The sequence below is a fragment of the Pygocentrus nattereri genome, chromosome 27, assembly GCF_015220715.1.
Source record: "Pygocentrus nattereri isolate fPygNat1 chromosome 27, fPygNat1.pri, whole genome shotgun sequence".
Lineage (NCBI taxonomy): Eukaryota > Metazoa > Chordata > Actinopteri > Characiformes > Serrasalmidae > Pygocentrus > Pygocentrus nattereri.
Window position 1 is genome coordinate 18,673,556 of NC_051237.1, and position 17,428 is coordinate 18,690,983.

General features: G+C 39.7%; 1 protein-coding gene across 1 annotated transcript in view; it reads left to right on the forward strand.

The window, feature by feature from the left end:
- Positions 1-2,207: 2,207 nt before the first annotated feature.
- The window catches only part of hibadha (3-hydroxyisobutyrate dehydrogenase a), a 32,818-nt gene continuing 17,597 nt past the window's right edge, over positions 2,208-17,428 (forward strand). Inside the window, exons 1-4 of the mRNA XM_017693840.2 lie at positions 2,208-2,308; positions 4,258-4,418; positions 4,901-5,010; positions 8,310-8,431. Coding sequence (XP_017549329.1) covers positions 2,239-2,308; positions 4,258-4,418; positions 4,901-5,010; positions 8,310-8,431 — 463 coding nt within the window. The 5' untranslated portion in view covers positions 2,208-2,238. The remainder of the gene's footprint in view (positions 2,309-4,257; positions 4,419-4,900; positions 5,011-8,309; positions 8,432-17,428) is intronic.

The following is a 17,428-nucleotide window of genomic DNA, read 5'->3' on the forward strand; positions in this document are numbered from 1 at the left end:
TAGTAGTAAAACCTCTTGACTTAAGGAATAAGGAATTGTCATCTGAACACAATTCCAGAGTGTCATAAACTCTCTGTCTCTTTAAACACTGTGCTAACATTCACCAACCATGGGATCCATTAGGTATGTGGCTGAGGATCTGAAAATGTTTAAAAGATTAAGATTGAAAAGATTAAGTGGCCCTTATTTGTCCCACAATGGGGAAATTTCACCTCTGCAATCTAACTCATCCGTGCAGCCAAACACCACAGACACACTAGCTAAAGACACACAGGGGGCAGTGAGCACACTTGCCCAGAGCGGTGGGCAGTCCTATCCACAGCGCCTCACGCAAGGGCACCTAAGTCATGTACTGTGGGCTCAGGGTGTAGAACCAGCGACCTTCCAGTTGCAAGGCTCGTTCCCTAACCTCCCATGACTGCCCCTAAATGAAGCGAACTGAAGCCCATAAAGCAGGCAAACAGGTGTCAAAGCACTTCCAGTTTGAAATTTCCACTGCTTAAAATCTCATTAGGGAACTGGAAGTCAGGGCAAAATGTAGAAGACCAAGCAAACTCCTGGGTAGTTCATATGCTAAACAGAAAGCTTTGCGTTTGTGTGACAGGCGGTGACACAGCTAGACAGAATAATGAATTCCACTAAATATAATCACATTCTGCAAGCAAATGTGACACAATGTCAGTCAGGAAACCAAAGCTGAAAAGAGGGTGGCTTTGACAACAGGACTAAACATACCTTAAAATCCACCATGAATTACTTTAAACATGCAATATGAAGGCTTAGGAATGATCCTCCCAGTCTGCTCACTTGAACATCATCAAAACATGCTGTACACTCTAGACAGCCAAAGTACATCGCAGAGCTAGAAGCGCTCTATAATGCTAGCTGGCAACAAAGTATGTTTGCAAGTTGTGAAATCTGTTACTAAGTACTGACTCAGTAGGGTGTCCAAAGCTTTGCACATACCACAACTACCTTTATACTAACTTAATCAAATAGGAAGTCTCTGTGCATTGACATTTGCAGAAAAAATGCTACTTTTTAAAATAGTTTGCTTCAGAGATTGTGTTAACTTCTTCTCACTTCAAAAATTAACATAGCATGTAATAACTAACCAAACTTTTGCATACAACTATAGTGTCCCTCCTATGACAAGAGGGACAGCATAGCCCGGAAACTCGATCATTGATTTTCGTCTTTTAACGGAGCTGTTCATGTGGACCTTTTGTCAGTTCCTTTCATCCTGATTATTAGTCCCATCATCTCCGCTGAAAGTCCAGCATGAGTGGTTCTCTCCACCGCAGACCCCCAGAAGCGCACAATTCATTCACTTGACTAAAAGTGAAGGATTTACTAGGGCTGCATTAATAGGCCCAGCTTTCACAAATCCAATTGAGTTAACATGCTTACACTAAAACTATACCTACAGTATAGTTTTGTGCAACAAATCAATATTAACAATGTTGTGAATTACACTGTATATGGCATTGTGTCAAAGGGTGAATGAATACACACAATTATATATTCTTTCTGTTTGCAATATCTCGCCAGTATTTTTCCCATCTTTTCCACACAGAGTTTGCAATTTTGTTGTGAAGATAATCACTTAAAGAAGAAATGTCTAACAAGTACTTACATAAATGAAAAAAGCAAGGCATTTGCAATTAAGCATATGCATTAAGAAGACGTGTTGCTGTGGAGTAAAACGATTTGTACAATATGAGTATACGAACATACAAGTACTCTACTGCAGTGTGGTGTTGTATATACCTAAACTGCAGCTTCAGTATATAAAATTTTCATTGATGCAAAAAATGTGAAAATATGAAGGTCTGACTTTCTCAGAAAAGAAAAGAAAAGAAAAGAAAAGAAATCTAGAGAACTCTATGAATACTCGGATTTTTCAAGAAATCTCCATTCAACATGCCTTCAAACGCGAGTGGTTCTAGTGCAGATTCCCTAGCGTCCGACACTGACCTCCAACAAAATAGATGTTTTGATATTTTTATGAAATAAATCCGCAGAAGTTTACAGTCGCCTCGTGCGCCTGCTTTAATCCAGTTTTTCACAAACTCAATTAAACCACTGTAAACGGTGGCCGCACGCCCCTGAACGTGATTGGTGGTTGCTTGGACGAGACGTCTGTGATTGGACGAATGCCCGTGTCAGTTCTATCCGCCTCCCTCGCACTTCCTGACCTGCAGGCTGCAGCGCTGAGGTCGAGGGGAGGAGAGAAGCATGGCTGCCTTTCTCAGAGGCTCTCGGAGTGTTTTACAGAAGCCTAACAGGCATGTCGACCTCATGCTGGGTAAAGTATTTTTGTCACAGTCCTACTTGAACAGGTCATGTAGAACCGCGGCGTGTGCGTCGTTGGAAAACGCTGTAAATCCTGTGCCTGACAGACGCCAGGCGTTCTCTCAGTTTGAGCTCCTAGCGCGGCCGCTACTCCAGCATTCCTGCCCGTCCAAATATTTCTGCCTGTCATTTGTTGTTGGACAGTGCGGTAAACAGCGAGGGGGTTCGTGTGGTGTTGTTTTTAAAGTGAAGACGTTTTTGAGGCGCCACTTGTTTGCGGTAGTGGCGGGACTCTGCTTCATCACGGAATTACACTAAAATGTCTTCTCTACAACTATTCCAGCAGAAGTTCACCTCAGCCCAGCCCGAGAACCTGAGAAGGAGCAGAAGCTCAAGAAGTGCTTCAGCCTTACAAAATGCCGAAACATTTAGCTGTTTTCTCCCAGTTGTGTGGGACAAAACATTTGCATGGTGCTTTCAGTAACACCAGGGAAATTCCAGACCTCAGGCTGTGAAAGGTGTGGAAACTGTAGGTGCTGCGGTCATTTAAAAGATTCTGATCAAAACCACATACCTGTAGCTGATACAGGCAGAGTGATGCAGTCCTTACATATACGTTTGAATCTTAATATAAAACATACACCGATCAGCCATAACATTAAAACCATCCTTGTTTCTACGCTCACTGTCCACTTTATCAGCTCCACTTACTGTATAGCTGCACTCTGTAGTTCTACAATGTTCTACATCTGTTTCTCTGCAAACTTTATCCCCCTTTTCCCCTGTTCTACAATAGTCAGGACCGCACAGGACCACCGCAGAGCAGGTATTATTTGGGTGATGGATCATTCTGAGCACACTGATGTGGTGATGGTGCGTTAGAGTGTGTTGTGCTGGTACGAGTGGATCAGACACAGCAGTGCTGCTGGAGTTCTCAGACACTGTGTCCACTCACTGTCCACACTGTTAGACACTCCTACCTTGTTCGTTCACGGTGTAGATGTAAAGTCAGAGACCGTACCTCATCTGTTGCTGCACAGTTTGTGTTGGCCGTCCTCTAGTCTTTCATCCGTGGTCACGGGATGCTGCTGGCTGGGTATATTTGGTTCTCAGTCTGGTATTGATACTGAGGTATGTAAAAACTTCAGCAGTGCTGCTGGGTCTCATTAACTCATACCAGCAAAACACACACGCCACCACCATGTCGGTGTCACTGCACTCATGAGAATGATCCACCATCTAAGCAATGCCTGCTCTGTGGCGGTCCTGTATAGTGAAGAACAGGGTTAAAGGCGGCTAAACAAAGTATGCTTGAGAAGGCTTTTCATTACTTTGTAACTTTTTTTTATGGCTGTGAGGAGTTACTTCCATTCAGCCGTAAGAGCATTAGTAAAGGCAGGCACTAAGGGCAATAAGGCCTGGTTTGTAGTTGCCATTCATCGCAAAGGTGTTGGATCAGTTGAGGTCAGGGTTAAGGAAAGTGCCTTCCCAAAGTGTTGCTACAAAGTTAGAAGCACTCAGTTCCCCAGAACGTTCTTTGCTCCTCACCAAGTTTTATAGTTTGCACTATCCATTCAGTGACAGGTACTGTTCCCCTGACATCTGCCAAACCCAGATGCATGTCAGACTGCCAAAATCATGATTCATCAGTCCAGAGAACACATTTCAACTGCTCCAGATTCCAATGTCAGTATGCTTCACAGCACACCAGCCGATATTTGGCATTGTGCGTGGCGATCTTGTCTAAATAGACACAGTCCTTGGTGCTCAGTGGAAAAAGAAGAGTGACACTGTGTAAGGACGTATTACAGACATAACCGGTTGAGTTTGATTCGTTTCTTTAAATTGTAGTTGCTATAATTAAATGGTACATTTTTGTGTGCACCACACTGTGAGCTTAGTAATAAGATCTGATTTGTTTCCCTTTGTCTGTCGTTAAATTTCTCTTCTTTTGTTTCAAAGTATTCTGTAGAACTATGGCCTCTAAAACTCCAGTGGGTTTCATTGGCCTGGGTAATATGGGCACACCCATGGCTAAGAACTTGCTGAAGAATGGATATCCAGTCATTGCCACGGACGCTTTCCCAGAGTCCTGTAAAGAGCTACAGGACTCAGGAGCACAGGTAAAAGAGGCTGCATAGTAATTTCAAAAATATGTATTTTATATATCCCTAACTGGGGAATGTTATTGCTACCCATCATACACATTAAAAACAGCAAATGGTGCAAGTGGAAAATGGAACTGACTTCCACCACTGTAGTTTAGTGGAAATGTAAATTGTTTCGAAACAAAATTTGTGATATTGATTTAACTATTTGACGTAATAAACCAAGCTGGCCTATAAAACCATGACATCTAAACAGATTAAGCGTTCTTGAGCCCATCACCCAACTTTGTTCATATTTTGCCACTGCACGTTGAAGTGACACATCCTTTATGAATCATTCTACCAGGTATCACAAAAATGAAGTATGTATGGAATCCTTCCTACTGTTTTGTGATGTTTTTCTGTAAAAGAGCATAATAAACCTTTGTATTCAGATAAGATTGTAACTACTTTGATAAACACGCGACCTTGTATCATAAATATTTTTCCATTCACAGATTCTGGATTCTCCAGCTGAGGTAGCAGAGAAGGCTGACCGCATCATAACTATGCTTCCATCGAGTCCTAATGTCATTGAAGTTTATACTGGATCAAATGGTATACTCAAGTAAGTCTGAGTGATACCAGTTGACCTTCATACACATTTTGCGTTGTGGTTAACCTGCAATCTGTTCCATGTAGCGCAGTAATTTAGTTGGCTGGCGGTTGCCAAACAGTTTCCAAATAGGGCTGAATGATGTGGGGAAATTTGTAATGTTTGTGACATTGTCTTGCAATTGTTATCTATAAATAAGGCTCCAAACCTTTTTTCTGAAGAAGACCAGCACATCCAATTTTTCCAAGGGGTTGAATACTAAATAGTGTGCAAGAACTCTGTTTAGGCTAAATTCCTCCTTTTAAAATGTTGAATAATGTAGGATAAAATTTAAATGGCAACTCTTGTGATTTTCAGATAGCGATTTTGATATAAAAACGATTAATCGTACAGCCCTATCTCCAAGACTTCTAATTGATGCAGCAAATTAGATATTAACTCTTGAACTGTTGCCCCTTTTTTTTGCCTGAAATGGCATTCCCAGAGTAAAATGAGCACTGTTCCCACGTACTTTGGGATATATATAAATTATATATATAAAACTCATTTTCATGGTCATACTCAGAATAATTGAGTGAATTACTGACTTAGAGTAACAGAGGCTTAGAATAAAGGAGTTTATTCTAAAGGAGTCAAATCTCTAAACTGACCTCTGACTGCTGCCGTGTTATCAAGACCACATGATTTGGATTAAGATGACTAAGCATCAAATGAGCAAATGCTATCAAATCTGTGGGCCCTTACCTTTAGACAGTGTGTGTGTGTGTGTGTGTGTGTGTGTGTGTGTGTGTGTGTATACATACACTGCTCAAAAAAATAAAGGGAACACTCAAGTAACACATCCTAGATCTGAATGAATGAAATATTCTCATTGAATACAAAGTTGAATGTGCTGACAACAAAATCACACAAAAATCATCAATGGAAATCAAATTTATTAATCAGTGTGTGTGGTTAATAAATAAAATGTGGCCTCCACGTGCCTGTATGACCTCCCTACAACGCCTGGGCATGCTCCTGATGAGGTGGCGGATGGTCTCCTGAGGGATCTCCTCCCAGACCTAGACTAAAGCATCCGCCAACTCCTGGACAGTCTGTGGTGCAACGTGGCGTTGGTGGATGGAGCGAGTCATGATGTCCCAGATGTGCTCAATCGGATTCAGGTCTGGGGAACAGGCGGGCCGGTCCATAGCTTCAATGCCTTCATCTTGCAGGAACTGCTGACACACTCCAGCCACATGAGGTCTAGCATTGTCCTGCATTAGGAGGAACCCTGGGCCAACCGCACCAGCATATGGTCTGACAAGGGGTTTGAGGATCTCATCTCGGTACCTAATGGCAGTCAGGCTACCTCTGGCGAGCACATGGAGGGCTGTGCGGCCCTCCAAAGAAATGCCACCACACACCATTACTGACCCACTGCCAAACTGGTCATGCTGAAGGATGTTGCAGGCAGCAGATCGCGCTCCACGCCGTCTCCAGACTCTGTCACGTCTGTCACATGTGCTCAGTGTGAACCTGCTTTCATCTTTGAAGATCACAGGGCGCCACTGGAGAATTTGCCAATCCTGGTGTTCTCTGGCAAATGCCAAGCGTCCTGCACGGTGGTGGGCTGTGAGCACAACCCCCATCTGTGGACGTCGGGCCCTCATACCATCTGCATGGAGTCGGTTTCTAACCGTTTGTGCAGACACATGCACATTTGTGGCCTGCTGGAGGTCATTTTGCAGGGCTCTGGCAGTGCTCCTCCTGTTCCTCCTTGCACAAAGGCGGAGGTAGCGGTCCTGCTGCTGGGTTGTTGCCCTCCTACGGCCTCCTCCACGTCTCCTGGTGTACTGGCCTGTCTCCTGGTAGCACCTCCAGCCTCTGGACACTACGCTGACAGACACAGCAAACCTTCTTGCCACAGCTCGCATTGATGTGCCATCCTGAATGAGCTGCCCTACCTGAGCCACTTGTGTGGGTTGTAGAGTCCGTCTCCTGCTACCACGAGTGTGAAAGCACCACCAACATTCAAAAGTGACCAAAACATCAGCCAGAAAGCAGAAAGGTACTGAGAAGTGGTCTGTGGTCCCACCTGCAGAACCACTCCTTTACTGAGTGTGTCTTGCTAATTGCCAGTGACTTCCACCTGTTGTTTATTCCATTTACACAACAGCTGTGAAATTGATTGTCAGTGTTGCTTCCTAAGTGGACAGTTTGATTTCACAGAAGTTTGATTTACTTGGAGTTATATTGTGTTGTTTAAGTGTTCCCTTTATTTTTTTGAGCAGTATATATATATATATATAATTTAAATATTTACATCCTAAAAAGATTTACAAGGAAAAAAACTACAAAACTGTTACAGTAGCTATATGAATTAATAAAATAGCTTCATCGGAATGTTTTTGCTTCTTTTAATAATTCAGTAATGTTGTTTTTATCTTCTTAATGCAGAGTTCACTTAAAAACAGTGAAGTGTAGGGTGAACATGAAAATAAGATGAACATAGTTTCCCGTTTTTATTACTGATGTCCAGTGAGAGCAAAAGTTGCTGCCTGTTTCAACTCTGCGAATGTAGCCCTCTTGTTCTCATACTGCTAAGTTACATCTTGTTTCAAAGGAAACCCTAGGTCTCTTGCTAGCCTTGCCAAGCGTCATCTTAGGAATTACTGGTATTAGTGTACTGTGGTTATAAACAAATTTATGGCATCATAGTAGCTGGAAACAACTTTTGCTGAAATAAGAATTTTTAAATTGAAAATAGAGTTTTAAAACTGTTTGAATGAGACGGCTATGGTCCTACAGTTATAGCAGAAACATGCAAACAGTTGGTCTTCAGGGTGGAACTATGGATAGTTTGAAGAGTTGAAATAGGAAAATGCATTAATGGTGATTTTTTTTTTATTTTTTTTATTTTTTTTTTATAGTAAGTAATTGTGGACCCTTTCTATTGGTCTGTTCATCATGACTTGTGAACACATTGTAAAAAAAGAACTGCAATATTTTAGATTCTGAAAAAAAAGATGAAAATGACAATACAAAGACTTGTTCCAGTATATAAGACCATATCTGCTTTCATGGAAAGATTGTAGGTTTGAATCTTCACGATGAGTCAGTAATTATTGGTACCGATACAGATTAAAACATGGGCTGTTAATATCTGCCTGTCAGTACATACTTCAGGTGTTAGTGCTAGGTTTGGATGTGGTTATAAGAATATACAAATATCTAAGCTCAGATGTATCAAAGGCATGAAGAACATAAAACATGTTCCAGCTTTTCTGCAACTGTAATGGTGCTAACTTTCGTCTCCTGTTTTTTCTCAGGAAAATTAAGAAGGGCACACTGCTCATTGACTCAAGCACCATAGACCCCGCTGTCTCTAAGGAAATGGCCGTGGCTGCAGAAAAGATGGGCGCAGTGTTCATGGATGCTCCAGTTTCAGGAGGTAAAACTGATGCAATGTAGAGCAAGTTTAAGCTGTTCACTTAGAGAAGCCAGTGCATTTGTTTTAACCCTCATGTGTGCTTGCGCATGAGTAATGCTGTTGATATAGTTTATGTTTTGAAGTTTTGTAATAATTGAAATGCTTTTATGGCAACAATTGGTGAATGACTGCTTTTTGACAGCTCGGTCTCTGGAGTTCCAGCACTGGACCTTATAGTATTACATAAGCTTGGACGGTAATGTAAATTTAGACAAATGATTATCGCCTGTAGAATTATGAAGGTAAATTATATAATCACGTTTCAGATTGAGTTACAAAGTATAGCTTGTACATACCCTAATGGTCATGCAATAAAACGGACAGTAAACTGTTAACACTGTTAACATCCAGTGTTTTTTTTGTTTGGGTAGAAATCAAAATTTTGGCACCCTTCTTCTGGACACGCTTGTCCATTTTACCATCTACTAAAGCGTATATCATAAGCTGGAGGTTTTGCCTTATTTGCTTGTTCCTCTGCATTCTTTGCTGTGTGTGTGTGTGTGTGTATGTATGTATGTATGTATGTGTATATAAATATAAATATATATATATATATATATATATATATATATATATATATATATATATATATATATATATAAACATCGCTGCTGTTGGAACAAAACCCAACAGAAATAACTCAAATTTTGGAAAAAAGTTCCATTGATTACATTAAAAGTAAAGCATGTTTTTTCCTTCTCATGTAAAGTTATCACTTTGGATATACAAGGTTTTGATCCAACAACAGCGACATATATTAAATATATAATTAATATATTAATTACAAATATATTAAACCTTAATAACATGTAATATTAACCATATATTGCATATTATTAGTCTTTTTAAAATGATTACATCAAGCATTGCTCCATGGTTGATATGATTTTATATATATATATATATATATATATATATATATATATATATATATATATATATATATATATATATCGAGAGAGAGAGAGAGAGAGTACGTACATATATAATGTGTGTACGTACATGTATTTATGATATACGTACATGCATATACACATACATACATATACACATATACATCCACGACAGCCAATCCAATGACCAGGGAATTGAATATCCAGCCACTGACGAACACCTGCTCTGTAGTGTGGTGGAGCCCCATCCTGTTGGAAATAATAGGAAACTGCCATCTTCGGTCAGAATTGATGGGAACACTGTTTCCTGTAGCATTGTCAGGTAATGCTGAGCATTTAGGGTCTGTTGATGAAAGTGGGGTCCGATTACACGGGTGCCCCATGTTCCACACCACACCATAACCTTCACATCATCTACGACTTTGGTGTCTGCCATCCAGTGAGGGTTTTAGTCACTCCAGTACCTCACGTTCTGGTGGTTGACCTCACCACTGACATAAAAATTGGCCTCGTTGCCAAACAGAATGCCCTGTGCGAATGCAGGATCCTGTTGATGTTGGTCTAACACCCAGATGCAGAACTCGACACGTCTATCAGGGTCATACTCTGACAGTTTCTGCTGCAGCTGGATCTTGAAGGGCTGCCACTTATTGGTATGAAGAATCTGTACAAGGGTTGACTGACTGACACCACATTCTGCTGCGAAACGTCGCGTGCTGCGTTGTGGACTTTTTGCAAAGGCTGCCAAAACCATTGTTGAAGTTTCTTCGTCTGTCATGGTGTTCGGACGGCCGCTACGTGGCTTGTCGTCCACAATCCTGGTTTCTCGGGATTTGGCTATGAGAGATGGAACAGTGCTGTGTGAAATTGGTGGTCTTTCTAGGTGTCGGTTGTTGGAGTCTGTGGCTATGATATGGCAGCTGTGTTCCCCGGACGTCAGAATCACCTCAATCCTCTCTTCTTTCGTCAATTCCATCTTCAATTACCTGTGACGAACAACAAAAGAGATATTGCAAATCTCACAGCCAATTTCTGAGACAATTCTGGTCTTCTTTGATATGCCTCATGACCACCTTCTCATTAGAAAAACTTGGCCTTGATCCAGTATGGCAGCTTTCAAGATGGTGGCCATGTTCCGGACATAGCCTAAAAGATAGGCCTCCTCACCCATTACTTGCTGGGGTTTTCAGATGTCATTTTCCCTTTCGTTTCTGAAATAAAAGGGTGTCCTGTGACTTTTGACTCACCCTGTGTAATGCTATAACATGAAAATAAAGATCCAGACCAGTATAATAACCGGTATCACACCTGTTTCACTGACATGCCCTGTATTTCTGAAGCTACAGCAGAAGAACCAGCTAATATTCAGACTTTAAAAGGAGAGCATTCGTTCTCTTATTTTTGTTACACTTTGTCTGAAGTCCTGAAGTCTATATGGTTTTTATGTACTTATGTAGCAAACTGTAACGAGAGCATTCTGTTCTTGAGCTGTCTCTCAGTGGTTTGCATGTGTTTACAATTGTGCCATCTCTCAACCACAACTTCACAAACTTTTTTCTCCCTTGTGTCCAGTCAAATGTTTTGTACTGTGGCCAGTTACCCATTTTAGTAAACACAGTTTGTTAATGGTACATTATGAATTCCAGTTTTCAGGCTTTGCATACTTTTCCTTTGCCAAAGCCTCACGTGCCTGAAAGCAGCAGTTTGGAATGTGTTTAGTGTTTGTGCAGAGGAGTGTTTAATTACGGCATTGATTATTAAAAAAGAGAAAACAAAGTTGTTGTTGAACAGGGTTGTGCAGTATAATGGTAATAAGTAACCATGTTATTTAAAAATGATGATATTTCAAAATGATATCACGTTTCTGTTCTGCATCTGAACACATTTCACTCGTTTATATTTTAAAGCTGTGGTTCCCATCTTTTTCTAACTTGCGGCCCACATAACTAACCACAGGCCCACTGAATTTAAACGACCTGATCATGCGCGCACACACACACAGTACAATAATCAGCTGCGTTCCAGATACAGGAACACAGCTTTGTTGTTACCATGCTAACTCGGTTGGCATGGTAACCACAAAGTTGTGTTCCTGTATCTTATTAAATTTAGTTAGCCAGAATTGAACACATTTTGTAGTGAGCAGAGCTTTTATCATGCTAGCTATGCTAAGCTAATGCTAACATTAGCTATACTGTATACCATGATAATATTTGGAGATGGTTTGAGGATATAAAAAAAGATCTCCCAACCCTGTTGATGAGTCATTCAGATAAGTCTGTCAAGTATATTATGAATTGTAAATGCGTCATGATGCTGTAACAAATGTCAGGGACACCAGGCGTATGAGGTGTCACTGTTATAAAACACTAAAAACGACTTCTTTTCCTTGTAGAGAATCTTTAGCCTAATAAACATGAATAAGTGAGGAAGGTCCATAATCTGCTTCACATCTAAGAATCAGTTTAACAATAACTGGAAACTCATAGCTTTTAACAAATGCACAACTGACTTGATCCTAGTTATGGGCAAACTGGCAATCGTAAGAAATTGAAACTCCCCTCATCAGTCATGAACAGGATCCTACAAGGACTCAGATGTCACTCTAGAGAATAGCCATGCTTAAACTGGCAAAAATATTGGGCAGTTCTGGAATAGAGAGAGAATGGTAGTAGTGGGCAATATGGCAATATATTGTATCGCAGTACTTGCACAATACACATCATTAAATCATGTATCACACTATTCTGACACAACAACACAAAGCAGTAGTAGTGAATCTGACAGTAGTGGGTCCAACTTCAGCTACAAGTAAAACTGAAGGGGAAAAAATGAGAATTTGAGATCCTGCAGTAATCAACATGAGTTTGGACGCGTACCTGTTTGTTTGTTTGTTTGTTTGTTTGTTTGTTTGTTTTTAATCTTTGCAGTTAACTCAGGTTTTGGATATCATGTGTAAAGCGCTCAAATTGAATAAACATGGCAACAGACATAATGCTATTTTATTGGCTTTGTATAATAGATATAGTGCTCTTTATCATGATGTCGCTACAAATGTCACAAACTCTAAAGCAGTTTCGCAGCATGTCAGTATAAATGATGTATTACCCAACACCGTACTAAAGTAGATTGATGCTATCTTAAATAAAAAATAATATAAAATTGCTCATAATTACTTAAATAGGTAATGCTTTGGAAAGAGGATCACATGTTGAAGGATTCTAATGCAGAGTGGCTTATATATTGTATTTTTGTTCTATTTTAAATTGCTCCTGTTCTGATTAGTGTTGAGCTCATTATAGTATGAAAGCTATTTAAGATTTTGTGGAAACTTAAGTGCTAGACTTTTGAATCTCTCTCTCGCTCTCTCACTCGCACACTAGTACATCTTCTATTATACAGTGTCTGGGACTATGATAGCTCTTTGACGGGGTCTTTAATGGTCTGAGCCGTAATGGAAGATGGTGCTGTCAGTGGCTCTTATTCTGATGGAGCAGTAATGTTGTCCCTGCTGATGTCATGGCCTTTCATGTAGATAAAAGGCCATAAAAAGCTAGAAACTAAGAAACTGCCTGTCATGAACTCAAGCCCTACTTTCTTCAACCGTTGTGCTATTGACCATTGGCTGGATGTTTACTGATTGGCGTCGCCACTGCAGACAGGTTTTTAAAGCAGGAGAGACGTGTGTGTGTGTGTGTGTGTGTGTGTGTGTGTGTGTGTGTGTGTGTGTGTGTGTGTGCGTGCGTGCGCTCTCTTTTTAAGAGTCTCTGATCCTCCTTAGTACTACTACTACCTACTACTCAGAAAATTATAAGGATTGACTCATCAGTGTGAACACACGTAGCTTAAGGAAACATGCATGCAGGTGAATACATTATTCTACACTTATGTAGTTATTTGTGTGTTAGAGGATGTGTGGGTTTTAACCTGAGATTAGTAGTATCTGGGGGGGGGGGGGGGGGGGGGGGGGGGGGTTTGTCTAATAAGAGCCATGTGTCCCTCAAGGGAGGTCATAAAACACACAAGTCTGAAAGACAATTTTCATGTACATTCCTCTTAAACATGTATGATGTTAAATATTTTTCTCTTACTATTGCTAAAGTCTCTGAAATGGGAAACTTTATTATGTGGTAATGTAATTGTAATGATTTATTTTAGTGAGTCATTTTGAAATGTTCTTATTGGTCAGCTGGTGTTTTGACATACACTGACTAGTAGCTAAGTATTAATGTACAGTTCTTTGCAAAAGTCTTAACGTAGCATATAAATTATTTAAAATTATTTTTATGAGCAGTCAGGCTATGTAACAATGCAGTAAATACAAATGAGCAAAAATACATTAAATAATGTTTTAAAAATGTATTAATTTCTTGGTTTAGTGATGCAGATTTTGGCGAATTCTTTTGATGATAATTAGTTGCATAAGACTGTCATTAGTCGCCTATTAATAGTTAACCAGCAAGTCTAAAATAAAGGGAAACTGATTGGCTGAGCCATCTTGAAATCTTGAGCATCTTGAAGTAAGCACACTTATGGGTGCACACATCAACAAATTCTGTATTAATGCATAGATATTCCTTGTATGGACTGTAGTACTGACTAGTGGCGCCAGGCCTAAGACTGTATATGAAGTGAACAGTCTGAAACCATATTAAATAAACTCTGTAAGAACCCAGTTTTCTTTAAACAAAAATAAGTTCATGATTATGACTTCAAAACCAAAATGTTGATGAAATGATTGGAATTAGATGGTAACTGTAAATCCTGGGCTTCCTCACGGAGAGCTAAGGAAATGGTTCAACTTAAACTCTTACACACATACAATCAAAATATACTGTTTACTGTAATCTGATATTAGTTATTTTTTTTACTTGCTTACTGCTCAGATAAAGGCTTTTATAGATCGTTCTCTCAGAAGACTTTTACACAGTTCTGTCTGAGGTCAGTGTCAGAATAGAACAGCGAGAACAAACGTGTCAGCCAGCAGAACGACACAGCTGCTGTCCAGAAGGTGGCACTCCATCCAATATCATGCTGAGGGTCTGTGCTCGAGTGTGACTCACCAAGCAGATCTCACACACACACGTTTGTGGTGATGTGCCTGTTTTTCTGTCTCTCCTTGAACCAAGAATTTCTGCTGTTCAAATATATTCCAGCATAAAAACAGTTTATTCCCAATAATGTCTACATGTCCGTGTAATCACACCGTTTCTCCTTTTTCTTTTCTTTCTCTCCTACCTTCTTTCTCACGCTCAGTCGTTCATGTGGGAAGCAGACGAAGTCTCTTTTTTGTTGTTGTTTTTTTTTCAGGTTTTCTTTTGATATAATTTTATTTTCTTGGTTTGGTCATTCTCTGTGTGTGCGTCATTAAGGTTTGGCACTTCAGACTGCTCTGCTCGAATAATACCCTCGTAAAGCAGTGAAACCCTCTTTTTCTCTCTTTCTCTTCTGCCATTCTCTTTTTTTTATTCTTCTTCTACTGCTTAGATATGTAATAAACCCTCACACACAAACCTCACAGTATACTGTCGCTGAATTGGACCCACAACAAACTCCGACTGACGTCACGCACTTGTGCATGCACACATATACTGTGCGACATGAGAGTTGTGTGGCGGTCGCAGCTTCTAACAAGTACACAGTTAGTTAACGATAATTACCCACTTTCTTTTTCTTTCTATTTTTTTTCTGAGATTATAGCCACGCTGGTATTCTCACACACTCGGACTGGTGGGAAAACTGCACTTTTCTGTGCATCTGTGTTTTGCTCGGTCAGAATTTTCAAAACGGAATTGGAAGCAAATAGCTTTGTGGGGATTGTCTTACATCTGCTGCTGTTCTCTCAAAAAAGCTGGTAGTTAGTAGTTCACCAAGACTTCAACTAAGTGTAAATTTAAATATAGACGCCATTAAAATTAGAACATATGCATCCAAATTCTCTCTCCGTCTGCCAAAATGTATCTCAGTTTTCCATATTAACGTATTGTGTGTTCAATCTCCTTTCTATAGAAGGCTATTAGTAGATAGATTCAGGGAGGTGTCTGTTCCAAAATTTCAATTGGTAAAAATAATCCTTTCTTTCATTGTTCTTTTACAAGGCCATAGGCCTGCCGACAGGCCCAAAGTTTTATTACACACTTCTATAACCTAAGAATAACGCAGTCAGTTTGCATTGAAGTGCATTGAATAATAAGCCGTAGTATGTAATAAGCCTGGGACTTTTAAATAGGTTGGTTTATTGTTTGATAGTAAGGTTGAAAGATTTATCATGAGTTTAATTTTTGAATAAAATAATTTTATGCATAAAATATGCTATTCTATGTTTTCATGTCACTACCAAAACAAAGAGTTTTGGTCTGTAGGCGGCGCCTTATTTTAGCCACACCCCTGCATTTTAGTGCAAGAAGTGAGACTGCATCCCTGTCCCTCATGGCCATGTGGTAAGCAAACAGATCTCAATGTTTAAGTAAATGTGTCCTAAATAATAATAATAAAAAAAAAAACAGGGTGTAACATTAAGAATTGTCACTGAAGCTAGTATTATCTGAAATTAAGTATGTTTTTTGTGACTTTGATCAAATATGATTTTATGCATGTTCAGCTGTTCAAAGCTGTTTGTTAGTCATGTGCTGGCTAACGCTTTGAGTTCTGCTCAAAATTAGCAATAATTGACACTAGCAAAACAGTCATTACCAAAACATGTAGGAAAGTTTAGTGTTAGGATTGTGTTGTCCCTGTTTTAGCATCAGTAACTTTTGAAGTTCCTTGTTCTGCTTCTATTTTAAAGAGACTGCTGAATTACCTTTACTGTAGCAGTACACGCTTAACTAGTAAAACTACCAAAAATGTGTAACTTCCACCCAAAATGAATCTTTAGCAGTGAAATAACATGTTAAAACACACAAATACACACACAAATCATGTGTTATGTGAAGAAAACTGAGAGAACGTAAAACGCTTCCCCACAAGCTTTGCCAAGTGAAATTAAATTTGAAATTAAAAGGGTCTATAAATTGTATAGAACCTTTTATATTTATGAATGTTATTTAAAAATTTTTCAAACCAAGTTCTTCAAAGTTGTCTTTAAAAGCTTCTTCATATGTGAACATATGTTTTAAAGAAGCATCCATTGAAAGGTTCTTCGGGAATCCAGCGCTCTTTTTTTGTAATGGAATGTTTAGCTCTTCAGAGTTGATTCTGGGTATCTGAACATATCATGTGCATATCATTTGGACCCTAGCAATTAGTGTAAATGGGCAGATTTGAAGATTTAAAATTTTAAAATGTAGTAAGTGGTCTTGCTGGTGAAGTGAATTGGGAGCAGTCGGAAGAAGGCGGAGGACGAGTGTGGCTGACGGGCTCATGAGTGACAGAGGAATTAGCATAACAAGCTACTCACTGAGAAGGCCAGGGAACAGGGGAGGTGTGTGTGTGTGTGTGTGTGTGTGTGTGTGTGTGTGTATAGGATGGGGGGCTGAGCCTTGTCCTGGACTCCAGATGGAAACAGGCCCTTAGCAGCTGTCTAACCGGGCCTCTTACGATATGTATGTGAGAGGGAAAGTGTCTTACTGAAAGAGAAAGGTGCTGTGTTTGTGTGTTGAGAGAAAATATCTTGCTTACAGTATTTTTGATTAAGCATAAGTACAGTATAGCTAGTGATGACGGTCAGCAAGACTGGTGTGTAGACTTTTAATGAAAATGGAAGATTGTCATCTGAAAGTGAGCTGAAAGTGTCATCTGGTATGCAGTGATGGCCCCTGCTGTGGACTTGTCATTCAAAGTGAAACCCCGGTTCCCTGTCTCGCTATCTGTCTGAGTCTCGTAACAACTGTCTGATGTACACAGATCATTGTGTGTATTTAAATAGGGCCCAGCCAATACAAAAAATGTTGTGATAGCAATTTTTAGGTGTTAGTTTAAATATTTCAGTAGCGAATTCTCAAAGGAAAATGCTATATGTTAAACGCACATAGGTAAATGCACATAATATTAAATGGAAATGAAATAATTAAATATTAGAGGATATGAAATAAGAACCAAGACGCACAAAAATAATGTAAAGACA